A 23,334-nucleotide genomic window follows, 5' to 3' on the forward strand; every position below is an offset into this window, starting at 1 on the left:
GGTAAACTGAAGAAAGGTTTTTTTTCCAACTTTGATTTTGCTAAAGACTCAATTTTTGATCAGAATTAAAATATCTTACTAGTTCTTATGGTATTATCCATATGTTTTGCCACTTTTAAGATTTAAATCTCAGTCCTATGGAACTCTTATTTCTCAAATGCAATGGATTGATGCTATGAGTCATCTCATAAATGTAACATCTCAAATCTTGAAATACTTCTGGTTATTTTCAATTGAATTTGTCTACATTTGCACGAGTTCTGTGGTTTCATGTTGCCAAATTTACTTAATACATTGTCTTTTCATTGTATTTTTCTCTCCAGTAGCTGATGTTATGAAATCTTCTCCTTTCGCTTTTAAATTTTTTAAAATTGGGTTCTCGTGGTTGATTTTTTTTGAGAGGTGTTGCAGTCATATGCTTAATCATAGAATTTGCAACAAAATATAATATAAATTCCTTGTTAGTTATGATGTAAATAAACTATGTTCCTCGATTAAACATTTACAAAGTTATTGCTGAATGGTTCCATTATATTATGCTTACATGACTTTGTGTTCTTTGATGCAGTATCAGATCTTTGGAGTTTTGGTTTAATCATTTGTATAATCATGAAGGTAAGATCAAGTTACAGATATCATTGCTAAACTCTTTCAATTATAGTAATTAGTTTACATGTACAATATTAAAGATTAGAAAGAAATTCCTTGTGAACTACCATGGCAAGTTAGGACTTCAATCTGCTGTTCTACTCCGCTGCTCTGACCCCATTCCACATACAATTGTAAGGGTCATTAACATAAAGGAGTAAGCATTCTGCCCCTTACAGTTTGGAATTCGAGAGCAGGACTGGTTATTGCATTTAGTATGGAGAGAAACTTGCTAGCCTAACTGGAAAATAGTTCATCCCTTCCTCATCCTCAGTGTAATTTATATCTTCATAAAGGTATTCATCTATGAATGTTTAAGCTAGCAAATAGCATTGTGAATCACACAAAGATGGTAGCTAGTAGTGGAAGTGGGCCATTCAAGCCTGCTCTTCCATTCAATAAGAATGGAGTCTGCAATAGCTGTTGTATTGGCAACTATACTTGTAGCATGCTGGTGTGTAATAGATGGAAATGGTGTGATACTGATTTAGAGTAGCACCTCCCTGTTTCACACCCATTAACATTGTTAGAGGGTCCCCCTTCCACACCATCAAGTTCAATTTAAATGATTACAAGTTTTGGAAAACTTGCAGTCAGGTTTCATACTTTTGTACTTTTCACTGTATACAAGTAATTTGTGTGATTGTATTCTAATGTTGGCGAGTAATTTTCAAAGAACTGATATATGTAAGGGCAATGAACAAGAATGAGAGAAAGCTAGAGATTAAAACAAAGGATTTTATAAGAAATGAATTGTGAAATAACTACAACTTGTTGTGTGCTGTAAAGGCATAGAGATGTACAGCATGGAAACAGACCTTTCGATCTCAACTTATTCATGTCGACCAGATATCCTAATTTAATCCAGTCCCATTGTCAGCATTTGGCCCATGTCCTGCTAAACCCTTCCTATTAATGTACCCATCCAGATGTATTTTAAATTTTGTAATTGTACCAGTCTCTTCCACTCTGCCTGAAAACGTTGCCCCTTACATCCCCTTCAAATCTTACCCCGCTCACTTTAAAACCATGCCGTCTAGTTTTGGACTCCCTTACCCTGGGTAAAAGACCTTGGCTATTCACCCTGTCCATGCCCTTCATGATTTTATAAACTTCTGTAAGGTCACCCCTGAGCCTCCGACCCTCCACGGGAAACTGCTCCAGCCTATTCAGCCTCTCCCTATAGCTCAAACCTTTCAACCCTGGCAACATCCTGGTAATTCTTTTCTGAACCCTTCCAAGTTTCACAACATCCTCCTTAAAGCAGAGAGACCAGAATTGAATGCAATATTCCAAAAGTAGCCTAGCCAATGTCCTGTGCAGCCGTGACTTGACATCCCAACTCCTATATTCAATGCACTGACCAATAAAAACAGGCACACCATACACCACACATACAGTGCCTTCACTATCCTGTCTACCTGTGACTCTATTTTCAAAGAACAATGAACCTGTGCTCCAAGGATCTTTTTGTTTGTCAATACTCCCCAGGGCCTTAACATCAAGTGTATAAGTCCTGCCCTGGTTTGCTGTACTAAAATGCAACACCTCACATTTATTTAAATTAAACTCCATCTGCCACTCCTTGGCCCATTGGCCCATCTGAACAAGGTCCTGTTGTACTCTGAGATAAACTTCTTCACAGTGCACTACACCACCAGTTTTGGTGTCATCTGAAAACTTAGTAACCATTGCTCTGATATTCAGTTCCAAATGATTTATATGAATGACAAAAGCAGTGGATCCAGCATCAATCCTTGTGGCACACTGCTGGTCACTGGCCTCCAGTCCAAAAAGCAATCCTCCACCACCACCCTTTGTCTCCTACCTTCAAGCCAGTTTTGTGTCCAAATGGCTAGCTCACCCTCTGATTCTGTGGTCTAACCTTGTTAACCAGTCTAGCATGCGGAATCTTGTTGAACGCTTTGCTGAAGTCCATATAGACAATGTCCACCATTCTGCCTTCATCACTCTTCTTTGTCTCTTATTCAAAAAACTCAATCAAGTCAGTGAGGCATGATTTTCCACACAAAGCCGTATTGACTATCCTTAATCAATCATCACCTTTCCAAATACATATAAATCCTGTCCCTCAGAATCTCAACCAACAACTTACCCACTACTGACATCAGACTCATTCCTCTGTAGTTCCCTGGCTTTTACTTACCATCCTTCTTCAATTAAGACACCCCCTTAGCCACCCTCCAGTCTTTCAGCCCCTCACCAATGGCTGTCAATGATACAAATATCTCAGCAAGGAACCCAACAATCACTTCCCTAGCTTCTCACAAAATTCTAGGTCCCAGGGATTTATCCACCTTTCTGCATTTTAAGACATCCAGCACCACCACCTTTACAATATAGATCCTTGTCAACATATCACTATTTATTACTTCAAGTTCTCTAGTTTCTGTGTCCTTTTCCACAGTAAATACTGATGCAAAATACTCATTTAGTGTGTAACTCATCACCTGCAGTTTCACACATAGAGGTATACAGTGACAGAGAGAGATGCTCATTTTGGATTTTGTTTCCTGATAAAGGTCCAGGTTGGACTAAAAAGGTACCTGGAGGAGAGTATGGAGACACTTCTAGAGATAGTCACAACTAAAGAGTATTTTATATGGTGATAAAAGAGTTTGGAAATATTTAGCGGAGAAACAAATTGCAATTAATCTTTGAAAACAGGATTGTGCTAATGTACTAGAGGATGGTAAATGTTACATCATGCACATTATTTGTTTCCCATTATCTGTGCTTTCAAGCTTATTTTATTTTGTTTAGGAACTGAACTGACATGTGGTATGTGCAAGTGTGCAAACTTGCTACAAGTTGTACCAGAGGCTACTTTAGTGAAAAAGGGACAATAAGCATGGATGACTAGGTCTGAAGCAGGCATTCATCCATTTGCCAAAAATGTTATGTTCTATTAGACCAGTGAGCCTTATATCAGAGTAGGGAAGTTATTTGAGAAGAGTCTTAAGATATACTCACATTTGGAGAAGAGTAGACATCATGGATATAGTCAGTATGGCTTTATGCGGGGACATCTTATCTCACAAACTTAATTGAATCTTTTGAGGAAGAGACAAGGATGATTGATGAGGGTAAGACAGTGGATGTTATCTACATGAACTTAACTAAAGCATGGTAGGCTGGTCAAAAAGTTGAAGTCACGCGATTCGTGGTGGATTATTAAATTGGATACAAAATTGGCTTGTTCATAGAAGACAGAGGGTAATTATGGAGTGGTGTTTTTTCTGATTGGAGGTCTGTAACCAGTGATGTTCCACAAGGATCGGTGCTGGGACTTTTGTTGCTTCTATTACATATAAATGATTTGGATGAATGTGTCGGTGGTTTAGTTAATAACTTATCTGGTTACATGAAAGTTGGTGGACTTGTCGATAGTGAGCAAGGTTTCAACAGACACAACAAGATAGAGTTTAATCCAGACAAATGTGAGATGATGCATTTTGGGAGGTTAAATGAAGGAGAAACGAAAACAGTAAATGGCAAGATCCTTAGGAGCATTGATATACAGAGGTATCTTGGGGTACAAGTCTTGAACTCTGTGAAAGTAGCAGCACAAGTAGATAAGGTAATAAGGAAGGTGCACAGGATCAGTTGATAAGTCATGTTGAAGATGTGTAAGATTTTAGTTGGGCTATATTTGAGTATTGTGTGCAGTCTAGTCCCCACCCTGTGGAAAGGGTGTGGAGACTCTGGAGAGGGTGCAAAAGAAGTTTACCAGGATATTACATGGATTGCAGTGTATTAGCTTGGATTGTTTTGCTAGAGCATTGGAGGCTGAGGGGCAACCTTTTAGAAATATATAAAATTATCAAAGGCATAGATACAGTGTATTTCTCAGGGTGGAAATGTCAAGTCCTGGGGGGACACAGGTTTAAGGTGAGAAGGAAAACTTTAAAGGCGGTGTGTGAGGAAAAGATTTTTTAACACTGACAATGGTAAGTGCTTGGAATTTGCTCCCAGGGTAGAAGCAAGTATGTCAACAACGTTTAAGAGGCACTTCAACAGACACATGAACAGACAGAGATAGAGGGACGCTGACCACATGCAGGCAGATGGCTTTACTTTAAAATGGTTTCGTGGTCGGCACAGACTTGGTGAGCCAGAGGACCAATTTGTGCTTGCCTCTGGTCTATGCTGCAAAGTTGCTTCTCTGTAAGGCATTCCCAGGAATAACAAGATTACCAATACATAAGTGTATTTGAGATATTTAACGTAATTTCTGGCACATCTGGTCCCAATTCCGAAATCTCTGGCCTGCGAGTTCACTCCTTCGGATCTCTGCCTGAGATATATCTCCGGATGCAAACCCCAAACTCCTCCAGCAGCAATCTAAGTATTACCTTCATTTGATGCTGTCAGATCAGTTTAGTTTGTTTCCAGAACCCTTCTTTTTTATTTCAAATCTTCAGCTCAGTTGGCTAGATAGCCGGTTTACAATACAGTGTGAGGCCAACAGTGTGAGTTCCCCGTGGGGCTGAGATTATCATGAAGGACTCTCCTTCTCAACATCTCCCCTCACTTCAGGTTAAACCATCACTAGTTCATCTCCCTTGAATGAGAGAGCAGTTTGATGGCATGGGAGATGATGCTGATATTACCTTTATTTTACTTTTATATTATTATGTCCCTCTCAGGGACTGTGCTCTTTGAACTCAATATCCCTAACCGGAGCGTACTGTTCTCTCCCTAAACCCCAATCATAAATCTTGATGCCAACCCATTGTTCATCTGGACTGCTGTGGTATAAGCCAACAATTCTCTGAATTTTGGAGTGCTAAGCTGTGCGGGCTCCCAATGTAGTGCTCTCTTGATTACAATGAACCCAAAATTCAGAAATCCTCATTTAAATACAAGCTATTAATACTGTGGGTTTGATGCCATTTCTCCAGCCTTAAATTTTAAGGTTTGTTATGTAGTTTGTTCACTGGACAGGGAAACTCTGTGATTGTTCGTAGTCTGTAATGAATACATCTGGTTTTGCAAGGACTTGCTTATTATTCAAACCTGCAGAAAACTGGTTATATTGTTGAATTTTGTCTTGGAAGGTGCCTGCATGCATACTTGTCAAGCAGCAGTGTTTCTGTCCTGTGAACCATAATGATCGCATTGATTCTGACAACTTTTAAAAAGTTATCTGGATTCCCATTGGCTGCCTGAAAGGGATTGCATAACACGTTTTCAAATTTGTTTTTTCTATGACAAAGGGGAGGGTGTGGTACTGTGGTAATGTCATTAGATAATAATGGATCATGGGTTTGACTCCCATCATGGCAGGTAATGAAATTTGAATTCAATTTTTAAAAAAAATCTGGAATTAAAAACGAGTCGACTGACCATATAACCCTTGTTGGTCGTTGTAAAAAAATCCATCTGGTTCATTAATGTCCTCACCTGTCCTGGTCTATATATGATTCCAGACTCTCAGTAATGTGGTTAACTCAGCTGCTATCTGAAATGGCCTTACGAGCCATTCAGTTCAAGGGCACAAAGGGATGGACAATAAATTCTGGTCCAGCCAGTGATACCCACATCCTGTAAAAGAATGCAAAAGAAAATTAAAAATAATAATGGACTTGACATTAAATAGTTAGTAATTAATATTCTAAGCTGCAGCAAAGCTACACCTTATTAGCATTTTAACATGACTAATACATATATCAGTCTCCACAGAATTACAAATCTCATAGGAATTAATCTAATGATACTCTGCTTCCCAAGAGCCCACGTTTTGCCTTTTCACCAAGTTATCATGTCTAGTGACAGTCAGAAGAGCCTAGCTCCTGGCTTCTGAGCAATCTGTAACTGAATTCCAATATCATAGCTAACTCTGATGAACCGGGTCACGCCAGGGTGTATCTTTCAGACTTAGTAATTTCCTGTTGTTTCCCTATCCTCAGTTAGATGAACAGCTGTAATCTGCAGTTTAATTATGTGCTAGGAATGGGCTGCCGTTTCCTATTTAATTGCAGCTGATGCCGTCTCTTTCTGTATTTCTATTTAATGTCTCCAACACAGAGAGCCTAAAATAACAAGAATATTTGCTTTGCCTTTATTTTCAGATGTTAAATATGGCATGTGGATTTCAATAGCACCTCATCTGAGTCTAAAATCCTCTTGTAACCAGGTCACATAGATGTGTCATGGGCAGAACTTGTAGTAAATTACTTGTAGCAAATTCATTATTCCATTTTATTTTAAGTGGGAGAGACAACTTAAATCATATACAGCTTCTGGAACCTTGTATTTGAAGTCATATTTTTCATATATCAAAACTAAATTATAACACTAATTGATTATTTTCTTTCAATTAGATATTATTGGAGTTCACTATCTACCTACTGGTTTCCTAGCACTGTCGCACAGTATTTGTCAACCACTGTTTGAGGAGCTCCTTCTTTTACTGCAGCCTCTTTCGTTACTGCCATTTGATTTAGATCTGATGTTTGAACACTATGTTATCCAAATGAACATGGAGCAACAGAAGAAGAAGGAACAACTCAAAGTCAAGCAGGATCTCTTGCAATCTGTGCACTCTACCTTTCAGCTCATGAGGAACCATGGTAGTAATGTAGGTTTGGGACATGAACAGGACAGGGAAGACCAATCAGAAGGATTTACACTGAAAGGTATAACAGCAAGGGATGCTGTAATACCCAATAAACATGAAGGTGTACAGAATGTAGAAAAAATTAGAAAGGAGAACGTAAGTGAAATTAAAAAGGACAAGCAAGCAGGCTGGTGGTACCAGCTTATGCAAAGCTCACAGGTATATATTGAAGGTTCTTCAGAACAATCGAAGTTTGTAAACTGGGAGAAGAGAAAGAAGCAAAGTACAACTACTGTACTTCCTCAGTTAAGCATCAGTACAGAGAAAAAGTCACTCCGAGAGAGTGTCCCAGAAGGAGCAGAGAGTCAGCCAATATCTGAATTGCAACATTTGAACATTTGTGGTGTGTTACCCAATCAATCGGAGTCCAGTGAAGAAGCAGCAGCCACTAAGCAATTCTTAAAAAAGATTCAGCCTGAGTATTCTAAAAATGAAGCCAAACCTTCTTGGATGGGGAGTCCTCCAGAATCTGTGCTACATGAACTTAAGAATAGCAAAGTTAATGAAAGCACTGCTCCAAATAATTATGATGCACAACCAGGAAAAAAGCCAAACATGGATAATACTGAAGGCAAGCAAGGAATGTGGCTGGGTCGCTTATTTGGTGCAAGTGTAAATCAGGCTAGGAAAGAAGAATCCCGGATGGTAAAATCACAGAAAAACAGGTTAGGTTCTTTTCTTTCTTGTTCCCAGGAAGTAGACTGTGCTGTCAGAGCGGTATTTATTGCGCATCCGGAATGTCTTCAGAAGATGTCTGTTCTCCTTAAACTACTGCAATCCTTGTACTGATGCTCCCAACATGTTAAAAGATACAGAATGTCAAGATATTGACTTAGGCACAATAAAGGAACAAGTCATGTATGTCCAAGTGAGGTTGGTATGTTGTACTGAGAGGAATTTCTAGATTAATCAATCTGGCAATGGCAGCCACATCAATGAGTTCATAGAGAATATTTGGGTCAGTTTCTTAGTACAATACATTTTGGAACCTCGCAGGGACCAGACTATTCTGGACCAATTAATAAGTAATGAGACAGGCCTGAAGATCTTACAGTGAAGATTCTCCTGGCAAGAATGATCATAGCAAGATCGTAGTTTGAGAGATGTGGGAGCATAACTTATGCCTTAAATAAAGGCAGGTACAAGAATGTGAAGACAAAGCTAATGTGAGTGAACCAGGTAAATAGGTTAAAAGACAAGACACGTTCATATGAAATATATCAATGTTGAAAGTTCCATGGCTAACTGAGGATGTTAAGGCTGGTATTAATTTGGCAGAAATGATGTACAATGTTGCAAAGATCAGTAGTATATCAGAATGAGAAGGTTTAGGATAAGGATAGCAGATTTAAAATAGAGATCAGGGGAAATTACTTCTCTCAAAGGGTCGAGAATCTGTAGAAATCACTACCTCAGAGTGTCGTGGGTGCCAGGTCATTGTGCAAATTTAAGGAAGAAATAGGCAGATTTTAAGCAGAACTTGGTTGAAAAGCTATGGAGAAAGTGAGGACTACAGATGCTAGAGCTGAAAGGTTATGGAGAAAGGACAAAAAGTGGAGTTGATACGAAGATGAGATCAGCCATGACAGTATTAAATGGCAAAGCAGGCTGAATTGTTCCTAGTTCTTATGTTCTAAGATGGGAAAACTTTAGAAGCCAGCAAAAGAATGTTGAAAGAGAATGGATTTTGAGAAATTTGTAATTATGAGAAAACCAGTAAGCATTATAAAAACAGTCAGTTTAAAAATAACTCTAAAAGTTTCTTATTCCAAACATTTTACATATTCTGTCAAATCTATCAGTGAGATACTGTAATGTGAAATGGAAAGTTCAGAAATTATTCCAGGGCTTTTGCATCAAAGATTTAAATGTTAGTTCCTGGCTTTGATTACAGAATGACAACAATTCACCAGATTTTCAATCATTTGGCTGACTCTGAAATTGTCAGATTGCAAAAGTATTGAATATTTTCATAGAAACATAGAAAGTAAGAACAGGAGTAGACCATTCAGTCCTTAATGGTTAATATATGCTCCCCTATTTATTATGACCATGGCTGATCAGCTAACTCAGTAACCTGTTCCTGCGTTTCCCCAGATCCTTTAATCTCTTTAGCTACAAATGCTCGATCCAACTCCCCCTTGAAATCATACAGTGCTTGGCCTTAACTGTTTTCTATGTAGCAAATTCCACAGGCTGACCACTATTTAGTGAAGACATTTCTCATTGTCTTAATACTGAACAATTTACCCCCGAATTTTTAGATTCTGACCCTTGGTTCTGGACTCCCCAGCCTTTGGGAACCCCCTTCCTGCATCTGCTCTATCTAGTCCTGTGAGAATTGAATAGGTTTCTTTGAGATTCTGCCTTCATTCTTCTGAACTCCAGCAAATATGATCCCAACTAATTCAACCTCTCCTCATCTATCCCAATATCCCAGGAATTGGTCTGGTAATCCATCATTGTACTCACTCTATAGCAAGAACATCCTTTCTCAACAGGCAGACCAAAACTGCACATGATATTCCAGGTGTACCCTCATCCAAGGTTCTGTACAATTACAACAAGTCATTACTGCTCCTGTACTTGAATCCTCTGGTTATGAAAGCCAACATTTGTCTTCATTAACTCCTGCTGCACCTACATGCTTACCTTGAGTGACAGGCGTTCAAGGACACCCAGGTCTTGTTGCACATTCCCCTCTCTCAATTTACAGCTGCTTAGCTAATAATCTACCTTCCTGTGTGTTTTTTAACAAAGTGGATAATCTTGTATTTATCCATGTTATTTATGCTTTAGCTATGCATTTGCTCATGCACTCAGCTTGTCAGAATCACACTGATGCATCTCTGAATCCTCCTTACAACCCTGCTTTGTGTCATCTGCAAATTTGGAGATTTTACATTTTATTTTCCTTATCAAATCACTAATATGTATTGTGAATACCTTGGGTCTAGCACTAATCCCTGCGCTATCCCATTAGTCATTGCCTGCCATTCAGAAAAAGACCCATTTTTCCCTACACTTTGTCTCCTGTCTACCAACCAGTTTTATATCCAGCTCAACCCCATGCCCTTTAATTTTACACATTAATCTCTTCTGTAAGACTTCGTTGAAAGCCTTCCAAAAGTCGGAATAAACCACATCCACTGTCTCTTCCCTCATCACTCTACTAGTTATATCTTCAACGAATTTCAATGAGTTTGTCAGTCATGATTTCCCTTTCATAATTCCATGCTGATTCTGTCCAATCCTGGTACTGCTTTCCAAATTCTCAGCCATTATAAATTCTTTTATAATGGACTCTTGCATTTTCCCTTGCACCATCAGGTCAATACATCCATAATTCATGATTTTCTCTCTACCTTCCTTCTTAAATAGAGAGGTTACATTTGCTTATCTCCAATCTGTGGGAACTGTTCCAGAGTCTATAGAATCATGGAAGAACTACCGGCAATGCATCCACTATTTCTTGGACCACTTCCTTTAGTATTCTTGGATGTAGATTATTAAGGCCCAGGATTTGTCTGCCTTCAATTACATCAATTTCCCAACAGCATTTCTCTACTAACTCTGATTTCTGTCAGTTCTTCCCTATCATTAAACTTTGTGTTCCTCACCATTTCTGGAAAGTTTTTTGTCCTCCTTCGTGAACTCTGAACCAAAGCATGTACTTAATTGATCAGCCATTTTTTAATTCCTCATGACAGATTGCCCTGTTTCTGCCTGAAAGGGTTCTACATTTTTCTTCACCATTTTTTTTCTCCTCACATACCTACAGAAACTTTTATAGTCAGTTTATATGTTCCTGCAGGCTTAATCTCTGACTCTATTTTCCATTTCTCAATCAATCCCTTTGTCCTTCTTTGCTGATCTATTCTTCAGATCTGGCGAATTTGTCTGCCTCTTCCTTGGATCTGATATTGTCTCTAATTTCCCATGGTTTGGCCACCTTGCCCATTTTACCCTTACTCCAGACAGGAGTGAACAATTGTTACAGTTCATCCATGCTCTCTGAATGTTTGCCATTGCCTTTTACCATCATCCCTTTGAACATCGTTCACCAAATCATCATAGCCAACTCGTGCTTCATGCCATTCTTTCATCTATTCAGATTCAGGACCTTATTCTGAGAAATAATTATATCTCTTCATCTTGATGAGGAATTCGATCATATTATGGTCACTCATCCACAAGGGGCTTTGCACAATTAGAATGCCAAATATTCCTTTCTCAATATACAGTTCTCATTGAGAATGGCCTATTCTCTAGTTGGATTGTTTCTTTATTCATTCATGGGATGAGGGTGTCAATGCATAAGTCAGCATTTATTGCCCATCCCTAATTACCAAAAGGTCAGTTATGAATCAACCAAATTGCTGTGTCTGGAATCACATGTAGGCCAGACCAGGTGAGGATGGCAGTGTCTTTCCATAAAAAGTATTAGTGAATGAGATCCATGACAGGTGTTGAATCTGGGTCCTCGGAACATTACCTGTGTCTCAGGGTTAACAGTACAGCGACAATACCACTACCACCCCCACCCCCACTCCCCCGCCACCATACCCTCAACGTGTTAAATCAGAAAACCTTCCTGTATACGCTCCAGGAATTCCTCCTCTAAGGTATTGTTAATAATTTGCTTTGCTGAATCTATGTGCAAATTAAAGTTTACCATATTGCATGTCTCTCTAACTTCCTGTTTGGTGTCATTCCCAACATTACCCCTACAACTTGGAGCTTCTATATACAAACTCCATGAATGTTTTTTGTCCCTATATGGTTCTCAGCTCTACCCATACAGATTCAACATCATCAGTCTAAATTTTTAAATTATTTCCTAATTCGTGTGTTGCTTTTAGGGTCTCCTCCTCTTCTTTTTTTTAATCCAAATCATTTGTACCAATGTGTACCACAATTACTGGCTGTTCACCTTCCCCTTCCAGAATGCCTGAAAAATTCTAGAACCTCGTACCAGGGAGGCAACGTACCAACCTGAAGTCTTGTTTACAGCCACAGAAGTGCCTTCCTATTCCCCTCTGATTCCCCTATAACAATTGCATTCCCCACTTCTTAAGTGTGATGCAACAAATTTCACTGTTGCAAATTTCCCCCGATTCACTGTTCTCCTCAACAGTATCCAAACCTGTTTTGTAGGGGAATAACCACAGGAAACTCTTGCACTGCCTAATCATCATGATCTGCCTAGTAAACACCCATTTCCTTCCTGTTGAGTCTTAGCCTGTAGTGTGACCACCTCTCTCTACACCCTAACCATGATTCTCTCTGTGGATGCTCTGCAGTGTCACCAGCTACGACTCCAATTCTGAAATCCAGGCATCCAGGAGCAGCTGGAGACACTTGCTGCACCTGCGTGGATCATGAGCATAGGAATTTTCCCTGGCTTCCCACATAGAGCAGGAGAGTTCACCACAGCTTTGAGATTTCCTGCCTTGACTTCTCCCTTTAATTTACACCTTTTGGGAAATACAATACCAATTACACTCGGCCACTTATCCCCTGGTTCTCCTCACTATGGAATAGAATCCTTATAAACTATAAACCACAAAAAAAGGAAAAAGTACCATTTCCCCTTCACACCAATTCCCCACTGTTCTTCTAACTTCTGGAAACATATACTCTGCTGCGGCTCAGTAAGGATGCACTCTGCCTCAACTACTTGTGCAAAGGAGGTAGATATGGTTCCTAAGGCTAAAGGGGCCAAAAGGTATGGGGCGAAAGTGGGAGCACAGTACTGAGTTAGATGATGATCTATAATCATATTGAATGTTGGAGCAGACCCAAATAGGTAAATTGCCTACTCCTGTTCCTTTGTTCTCTGAACGCTTTTGGTATGAAGCTGAAGTAAACTGAACACAACTCATCTATGGTGAGATTTGAGAGAAACTTTTGGACACTAGTAGAGCAATGTTTTTAAAACAATGAAACGTTCAGGGCAGTCTGGTGGCTGAGTGGTTAGCACTGCTGCCTCATAGCGCCAGGAACCCAGGTTTGATTCCACCTTTGAGTGACTGTGTGGAGTTTGTATGTTCTCCTCATCTGTGTGGGTTTTCTCCATGTGCTCTGGTTTCCTCCAACAGTCCAAAGACGTGCAGATTGAGTAGTGTTAGGGATGTGTAGGTTAAATGGATTAGCCATGGGAAATGCACGGTTACAGGAACTAGTTAGGGGATTGGGTCTGGTGGGATACTGTTCGGAGGATCAGTTTGGACTCAATAGGCTGGATGGCCTGCTTCCACACTGTAGAGATTCTATGATTTGATCATTTTAATTGGTATTTTCCATTTTTTTCCAGATTACCTTCTGGCTGGTTGGGGCTTGATAGTTCGGTGTATGATCTAATGGTGCAGACCATGGGAGCTGGAAAATGGAGAGGTCTTCAGCACATAGCAGAACAATTCAACTCACAGTCTGGAGGTAGTCAGCCTGAATCTCAAGAAAGGAAAGCTCAGCATGAGCGGTAGTAGTATTTACATTATTTTCCTGAATCTAAGCAGTCATATTTATTAAGTCGTTTCATTTAACTGATTTTATTACTTGAAGTAACAAAGCTACCTTCTGTGATGTCCTGGTCGGCAAAGGCACATCTCTCTAAAGTACAAAGTAATACAAATCAACAAGTTCAATGTACAGTCTATGTTGAGCTGGGAATTTCAAAGAGAACAGTAGTTGTGATGCTTCACTTACATGATCTAGGACCATAGAAAATAGGACCAGGAGTTGGCCATTCGGGCCATCAAGCCAGCTCCACTATTCAGTAAGAACATGGCTGATCTCTGAATTCAATGTCATTTTTTCGTCTAATTCCCAAATACCTTGACATCTTCGATATCTAGAAATCTTACTAATCTCTGTCTTGAATATGCTCAATAACTTCGCATGCACAGCCTTCTGGAGTAGAGAATATCAAAGATTCACAACCCTCCATGTGAATAACTTCCTCCATCTCAGTCCTAAATGGCCTATCTCTTTTTCTGGGACTGTGTCTGGCCTAGACTCTCGATCAGGAGAACCTTTCTTCCTGCACCTATCCTTTGAACCTTGTAAGAAAGTTGTGTGCTTCAGTGAGATCACTTCTCATTTTTCTAAACTCGAGAGATTATGGCCCCAGTTTCCTCAATCTTTCCTCCATAGGACAAACCCTCTATCCCCTGTTTCTGCCTGGAGAGCCTTTATTCCACTCACTCTATAGAAAGTATAGCCTTTCTAAGATCAGGAGATTGAAACTATTCCAGTGAGATTTTTGTATCTTCTCCTGTGAGGACAGGCACAACATTTTTGGTTTCTGTGAGATTTCCTTCATTCGGCCTGTAGATAACCCACATTTACTCTGCAAACTATTTAAGTGTAAATGCCATTACATTTATGATTTTAAATTTCATTTTGTGCTTCTCCCAGTGTTTTTGCACTATCTTCTCTGTTTCTTTATCATTTTCTTGGTCGTTCTTTGGTGAATTCTAAAATGCTTCTGCTCCTCAGGCTTACTATTTATTGGTAATGTTATAAGTCTCTTGCTTTGACCTAATACATACATTAGCGTTTCTTGTTAGCAATGATTGCGACTCCTTTCCTGCTAGATTTTTGTAAAATTTGGTGTAAACTATGTATGTATTCTTAAAATGCTAGTCATTGCTTGTCTTCTGTCATAGCTTTCAATGCAGTCTCCCAGTCAACAACAGCAAGTTTCCATCACACCTTAATTTTTTGTTTAGATATTAAGACCTTAGTTTTGGATTGAATTTCATCATTTTCATAGAGTCATAGAGCTGTACAGCATGGAAACAACCCTTTAGACCAAAACGTCCGTGCCAAGCAGATATCCTAAATTAATGTAGTCCCATTTGCCAGCATTTAGCCAATAGCCCTCTAAACCCTTCCTAATCAAATATCTAGATGCCTTTTAAATGTTTTTGTACTAGCCTACATCAATGCCTCTGCAGCTCATCCCATACACGTCCAACCCTCTGCATGAAACAGTTGCCCCATAGGTTTTGTTTATATCTTTCCCCTCTCATCTTTATATTTATGCCCTCTAGTTTTGGACTCCCCCACTTTGGGGAAAAGACCTTGCCTATTCATCCTATCCATGCTCCTCATGAATTTATAAACCTCTATAAGGTCATGCCTCAGCCTCCCAACACCCCAGGGAAAATAGTCCAAACCTGTTCAGCCTCTCTGCCTAACTGAAACGCTCCAACCCTGGCAACATCCTTGTAAATCTTTTCTGAACCCTTTCAAGTTTCACAACATCATTTCTATAGCAGGAAGACCAGAATTGCATGTAGCCTAGCCAATGTCGTGTACAGCCACGATACAACCTCTCAACTCCTATACTTAATGCTCTGACCAATAAAGGCAAACATACCAAAACACCTCCTTCACTATCCTATCTACCTGCAAGTCCACTATGCACCTGCTCCCCAAGGTCTCTTTGTTCAGCACCACTCCCTAGGACCTTACCATTAAGTGTATAAGTCCTGCTCTGATTTGCCTTTCCAAAATGCAGCAGCTCACATTTATCTAAAATAAATTCCATCTGACACTCCTCAGCCCATTGGCCCATCTGATCAAGAGCCTGTTGTACTCTGAGGAACCATCTTTGCTGTCCACTACACCTCCAATATTGGTGTTGTCTGCAAACTTACTAACTTACCTCCTATGTCCTCATCCAAATCATTTATATAAAGGACGAAAAGCAGTGGACCCATTTCTCTCATTGATTATTCTACATTTTCAGTTGGCTGGATTGTTGGGTTTAGTTTACAGAGCAGTGTGATGCCAACAGCGTGGGTTCAATTGCCATCACTGGTTTGAGGTTACCATGAAGGATTCTTCATCTCACCTCTTCCCTCACTTGAGGTCTGGTAGCCCTCAGGTTAAATCACCACCAGTCCCTTCTCTCTCTAATGAGAAAGCAGCCCCAATGGTTTGGTAAGACTATGGCGACGCAACAACAATATAAATTAAAATAGCCTGTTCTCTCATTGGCTACTCAATGAACCATTAAAAAAACCCATCTCATATACATTCCAGGAGTTTATCCTCTGCAACAGTATTGCCAATTAGATTTACCCAGCGTATATATAGTTTGAAGTTCTATGCATTACAATTGTTGCCTCTAATTTTCTGATTTACACCATTACCATTACTGTTTAACTTTTTTTATTCTTTATTGTTTTGTGAGATAATGAATGTCAATAACAAAGCCAGCATTTGTTGCGTATCACTAATTTCCTTTTGTTTTATTCACTCATGGGACTTGGTGGTGTCTGTCTTGGCCAGCATGTACTGCATGTTCCATCTGCCTTGAGAAGGTGGTGGTGGGCTGCATTCTTGAACCACTGCAGTCCATGTGCTATAGGTAGACCAAAATGCCATTAGGGTTGAAATTCCAGGATTTGAACACAGCAACATTGAATGAATGATGATATATTTCCATGGTGAGTGTTTTGGAGGGGAAATTGCAGGTGATGATACTTCCCTGTATCTGCTGCCCTTACTACCAAATGTAGTGTCCATGGATTTGGAAGGTACTGTCTTAGGATCTTTAGTGAATTTCTGCAGTGCATCTTGTAGATGGTACATACTATTGGAAACATATCACCTTCCTTCAGTGTCACTGAGTCATAATTTTGGAAGTCACTCCCTTTGGCTGATTGGGGTACCTGTACCACAGGAACAAGAAGACAACTCACCATCACCTTTGCAAGAGCAACTAAGGATGGGCAATAAATGCTGTCTCAATCAATGATGCCCACATTTCATGAATGAAAAAACTCTGAAGTTTTTTTTGCTGTATCCCTATTCACCATGTTTTGATTATTGCTTTCCTTCTTTCTACCCTGTTTTCTTGCCTTGCCCTCTGTTATCCCTGTTTGATCTATTGTCCTTTATTTAGTTTAAAGTCTTCTCTACCATCTTTCATAGAATCATACTGAACAGAAGAGGCCCTTTTGGTCCTCCCAAAAGTATACTATTACCTACACTAGTCCCACTTTCCCACACTAGGCCCATAGCCCTGAATATTCTGACAATTTAAGTGCTCATACAAGTACTTTTTAAAGGTTCTCGTCTCAATACACTTCCAGACAATGCATTCACATTAACCATCTAGTTCACTAATGCCTGTTAGGGAAGGAAACAGCGATCCTTATCTGGTCTGTCATATGTGTGATTCCAGACCCACAGCAATGTGGTAGACTCTTAACTACCCTCTGGGAAATTAGGGATGGGCAATAAATGCTAGCCTAGCCAGAGATTCCCCCCACCCCCACCATATCCCATGAATGAATAATAAAAAAACAAATCCAGACCTCCACCACCCACCAGATAAAAGACTTTTTCTTAAATGCCCTCTAAGCTTCCTGCTCTTTACTTAATAATTATGCCCTCTTGTTATTGATCTTCAATTAACAGACACCTCTGCTTTCTAAGCTGTTGGTATGCAACCAGAACATTGCTCCTCGTCAACGTAATAGCTCCCACTTTCCCCAGTACTGGTGCCAGTACCTCATGAATTGAAACCCATTTTTCCCACAGCAATCTTAGAATATGCATTAACTCTCTCATCTTAATTGCCCTACTCCAATTTGCTCATAGGTCTTGTACTAATCCAGAGATTATTAACTTTGAGGTCTGCTTACAAATTTAGCTTTTGGCTGTTCATACTATCTGGACTCACCTATGTTGTTGATATCTGTGTGAACCACAATCTTTCATGAAGAAAGGGGCAGTTGCAGAGAATATTGTAAGAAAAAAGTTACCAGTTTAGCTTCTTTGAGTATCATAGTCACTGTTGGTAAATTAGATATTGGTAAGACAAAAAGGTGTATTTGGAAGTGATTGTAAACATTCAAAATCATTTCAGTTTATTTGGTTTTACTAATTAAAGCAAAATATTTATTGTAGGATTTTTTTCTTCTGTTTTCAAAATCTATTTACTTACTACATACATTTTTCTGAAAATTGACCCGTTTTAAGACCACTGGTAATGCCAGTTTTGGTGGGAGTAGTTTTCTGGCGAGTCATACATCTAAGATGGTATGGGAAATTTCAACGAAGTATAAACATTCTGCCTGCTAAGTTGTCCAAGTCTGTTTCCTTGCAGGTAAATTCTGGTACCTGCCACTAATATCACAGTTGAGATCAAAAATAAGCTATGTTTTAGGAATTCTATTCTCTTAGTATAACTTGTCTGTTCCACTTGCAACATTATTTTTAGGATTTTTTAAAGTAAACTTTTTGTGGGTTATTTGGGGAGATTATTTATCCCATTGTGGAAGATTGTTGATTGGATGCATAATCCCACACTCATTTAATGTGAAATGTTACCAAGTAACCTTATTTCTCTTCCAGAGCATTCAATCCATAGGTTTGTCATAATTCTAGGTCACCAGTAAACAATAGACAATAGGTGCAGGAGTAGGCCATTCTGCCCTTCGAGCCTGCACCACCATTCAATATGAACATGGCTGATCATCCTCAATCGGTATCCTGTTCCTGCCTTATCTCCATAACTCTTGATTCCACTATCCTTGAGAGCTCTATCCAACTCTTTCTTAAATGAATCCAGAGACTGGGCCTCCACTGTCCTCTGGGGCAGAGCATTCCACACAGCCACCACTCTCTGGGTGAAGAAGTTTCTCCTCATCTCTGTCCTAAATAGTCTACCCCATATTTTTAAGCTGTACTAGATACTAAGGCACAAAATTTTGACAACCTTATTAATTTATAGCAATTGTGCATTACTGCATGTCAACATTTATGGAGTTTAGTATAGTAAATTTCCTTAGGAGTTTAAATATTAATGGAATATGATGTCTGTACATTTTGTTGTATGCCCTTCTTTCTCTCTCAAAAGTGTTCTAGAACTACTGACTAGTCGTGGTTCAGGAGCAAACATTTTGTGCAGATTTCTTCCGACTATGACGCCATGAAAATTGAACAATGAAAACTGTGAAGAAGCAGCATTGGCCACAGTCAACTCTCAACTGAGATTAGATCATTCAAGACAGTTACAGCTTTAAAAAAGCAAAATATTGTAGACACCAGAGATCGAAACAAACACGGCAAATGCTGGAGAAACTCAAGCCTGAGGAAGTCTGAGAAGAGTCATACTTCACTTGAAACCTTAACTTGGTTTCTTTCTCAACAGATTCTGCCAGACATGCTGAGTTTCTCCAGCATACTCATATTAGATTCATCCACATGATTCAGGCTGCAAGTTCAGGAGCTAGTAAAATCTTTTTAAATTGTTACCAACTAAAAATATAGGTGACAGTAATTTAGCTGAGAATCATTAACCACCGCTTGAAAATCTGTTTTAGTTGATTAGCTGTAACAATATAAAGTTTAGTTCATATGTTGGTTGTAAAATTGCCAACCCTTTCATCTCCATAGTATACTAGAGCATTTCAGAGGGAAGTTAAGAAACAAACGTATTTACATGGATCTGGAAGTAAGACCAGGCAAAGATGGTAGAGTTTCCTTCCTTAAAGCAGTTTAGTGAATCAGATGAATATTTTTGAGAACTGACATTGGTTTCCTGGTTACTTGCCATTTTAATTCCACATTTATTAATTGAATTCAAATTTTAACATCTGCTGGGGTTCAAAACACAGGAACATTCTCCTTGATCTCTGGATTATTAATCCAGTGATAATACTACCCCCTCACTCCCAGCTTTGTTGACTTGGATTACAAGCTGAGGTTTGAGAGATGTAGCACATCATAAATTCTGAACTACATTAATACAAATAATGCCTAGTTGCGCATAGAAACAGAATATCTTTCCTAATGCTGAGATTTTTTTTCTAAAATCCTTTCCCTCCTAATTTAAAAAAATTAATCTTCATTGTGTCAATATTTCAACAAGAAGCCCTTTTATTTGTCTAAGCAAACATTTGCTATGTCTGTTGGAAATCTGAAAACAAAACAGGAAATGCTATAAATAGTCAGCAGATCCATCAGCATCTATGAATCCACAGTTCATTTATATTTGATGTGTGAGACAATCTTTAACTACCTGTTTCACTTGTTTCTTTCTTTACACTTAAAAGAATTTTTCAAGTACAGCATCACAAGCTATATTTATTTTCTTCCCTCATAACTGAGTATATTCAATATAAAAGGTAATGGAGTGAGCCTAAATGTCAGGGGAGAACCTGTCTCTCTCTCTCTCTATTATTCCTGATGTATCTTGTAATTTGCCCTGCGATTTCTGTTTAACTTCAGAAAGAGAGATAAATGGTAATAGATTGGAGTTTGACCAATAAACTACTGGTCAATATCATTGATAAATAAACAGTATTAATTATAAACATATTTGCAATAATTAAAACAGCAAAGGCACTTTTTCTTTTATTCAATAAAGAAACTTTCTTCTATTACTAATGCAAAATAAAATAACTCATACCTATTTTCTCTCAAGAAATCTCTCTTTTGCCTGTAAGTTGGATGATTTCAGAATGGTTAATTGCAAAGTCAGACTTGGAAGATCATTCAAAGTCTTTGAAGATGTATGCAAACCAAAGAATAGTAAAAACGTCATAATTTCATAACCACATTTGATAGGTATTTGGACGATACAAAACGGTAGTTGTATTTTCCGTAGGATGAGGGATATACAAGACTAGGAGGCGTATTTTTAAGATGAGAGGAGACAGATTTTAAAATGACATGAGGGGCAATTGTTTTACACGGAGGATGGTTTGTATGTGGTATGAACTTCTGGAAAAAGTGGTGGATGTAGGCACAATTACAATTTTTAAAAGATATTTGGGTAAGTACGTGAATAGGAATGGTTTGGAGGGATATAGGCCAGCAGCAGATAGTTGAGACTAGTTTAGTTTGGGATTATGGTCAGCATGGACTGGTTAGACCACAGGGTCTGTTTCCATGCTGGATGACTCAATGACTCTTAAGTATTTAAGTAGCACCTGCTTTTAAAATATAGCCTGAAGAATGATCATTTGGATCTTTAAGTCTGTGACCTATGAGTAATTTGGCATGAGAACAAAGTCTTTTGTCTCACTTGATTGCTGTTATAAAAGTTCAATTGTTTGAAGCCAGATAATTGACCAGGTAATGAATTTCTTTAATTTTTTTATGAGATGTTAAGGTCAGCATTTTCTGCCCATTTATTTGGAGTTGAATAGCTTGCTAGCCATTTCAAAAGACAATTAAGAGTCAACCACATGGTTATGGATCTGGAATCACACTTGGGCTCGAATACATAAGGACAACAGTTTTCTTTAAGTTTTTTATGATTAGCAATGATAACACCATTACAAAGATTAGATTTTAATTCCTGATTTTTTTTGTTTACTAATTGAACTTAAGTTTGATCATGTGCATTAACTTCAGTCTCTTGATGCCCAATCCAGTAACATTACCATTACATCACCATCTTCCCTACATACCCAGATAAAAAGTGTCCCATTCATAGCCATTAGATTATAAACTGTGATATTGAAATTGCTAATAATTTTCTACAGTGAATTGTCTTCTTTCATGCTCATATATGTGAGCAAAACTTAAAAAGAAACAAAATAATATTCTCTACTGGTCCATTACTTCTGATGGTAGAATGCAACTAATAGAATTTCATAATTGTTTAATTGTATAGAACAAAGTGCAACTCCTCAAGCAGACTGATGCTTTGACACTCAAGTATTTATGGAGATCACAGATGTACCGAAGATTTAACAGCACTGCAGAATGAATTGGAATACACAATGCTAACATAAAATATCATTAATATTTAGTGCATTGAGCTCAGTTTTGCATTCAGATTTTCAGACTTGTTTTTATTTTCTTTTTTTTCAAGAGAAGTGAAAGCACTTTGTCATCACATAGCAACTGAAAAAGGACAACTCAGCTTTAAAAAAGGTGACGTTCTGAGAGTGATATCAAAAGTGGATGCTGACTGGCTGCTGTGTGGCCTTGGTGCTGAACGTGGATTAGTACCCTTTACATATGTGACTCATCCCAAAGATGAGGATTATTAGTCTGAATGCTCAATAGACTGTGATTTTAACTGAAGTTCAAAGGGGTGGAGAGGAACAAATAAAACTTGTTTACTTCAGCAAGATTTATTGAGCAGAAGAAGCACTAATTTGCCAATATTTCTTTGCTTATTATTTTTTATTGAGTGCATTCATATACAATTTAGAGCCCCCAACAAAATAGAATATATTGCTCATCAGCTAATTTTCATTATAGCATTGGTGACGATAAAGCTTGCATGGCACACAAATATTTGTTCAAATTTTCACACGTCTTTAGCAGTAAGCGGCATTATATTAACATACTTCCAAGTAAGTGGTACAGAACTAGGACATATATGTTACAATTTATTATTTAATGTATATCATATTTTGACTTAAAATAGTGTAAATCGCATGAATTTGTGAAGTACAAATAACAGGCAGCATTTCTGTTTGTGAAAGACAGTATTGGTGCCTTGACTGGATCCTGTAGGATGACTTAGCTGCCTACCTTTGCACAGTCATTCTACAGGAATGTTTAATGTTTGGGGTAGTGTAGGAATCAATGAAAATATAACAATTTGTAGTAATATATACCTCTGGCTTGTACATATGCAGTCGAAGAAGGTACTCCACATTTAGTTTTATTTACAGACATTCTTTCAATGTGTATTGTATTATTTATTTATTTTGCATATTAATAAAAGTGCTGAAATGATGACTTGAATTAATTAGACATATTGCAATCCTTTGCATTAAATTGTAGTCAATTCATGGCAAGAGATAGTTTATTTACTTGAAAAATTATTCTCCTCTTAAAATTTAAACAGACATGTGAAATTGAAAGACATCATCCACAGTAATTCAAAAATAAAATATCCAGACTTTAATTGAATCTTCTCTGTTTAGCAGAAGTGTATTACGTAGCATAACTCAACTATGGCCATAACATCTTAAGGATGAAAAATATTGTTAGGTTGAAAAAATTATGATTGATTGAAATAGCAAAATGTTTTGTCTAGCTGAAAGACTTCT

At 38.4% G+C, this 23,334-nt stretch overlaps 1 protein-coding gene across 7 annotated transcripts in view; it reads left to right on the forward strand.

Annotated features, from left to right (window-relative positions):
• The window catches only part of rusc2 (RUN and SH3 domain containing 2), a 134,476-nt gene extending 111,446 nt beyond the window's left edge, over positions 1 to 23,030 (forward strand). For 6 of the 7 annotated variants that reach the window (XM_060822545.1, XM_060822592.1, XM_060822606.1 and 3 more), the window contains 4 exons: positions 569 to 615; positions 6,996 to 7,956; positions 13,608 to 13,772; positions 22,140 to 23,030. In XM_060822545.1, coding sequence (XP_060678528.1) covers positions 569 to 615; positions 6,996 to 7,956; positions 13,608 to 13,772; positions 22,140 to 22,320 — 1,354 coding nt within the window. In that variant the 3' untranslated portion in view covers positions 22,321 to 23,030. The remainder of the gene's footprint in view (positions 1 to 568; positions 616 to 6,995; positions 7,957 to 13,607; positions 13,773 to 22,139) is intronic. The other variant, XM_060822587.1, reaches the window with a different exon arrangement.
• The last annotated feature ends 304 nt before the right edge of the window (positions 23,031 to 23,334 follow it).

This window comes from Hemiscyllium ocellatum, chromosome 1 (assembly GCF_020745735.1).
Source record: "Hemiscyllium ocellatum isolate sHemOce1 chromosome 1, sHemOce1.pat.X.cur, whole genome shotgun sequence".
Taxonomy (NCBI): Eukaryota; Metazoa; Chordata; class Chondrichthyes; order Orectolobiformes; family Hemiscylliidae; genus Hemiscyllium; species Hemiscyllium ocellatum.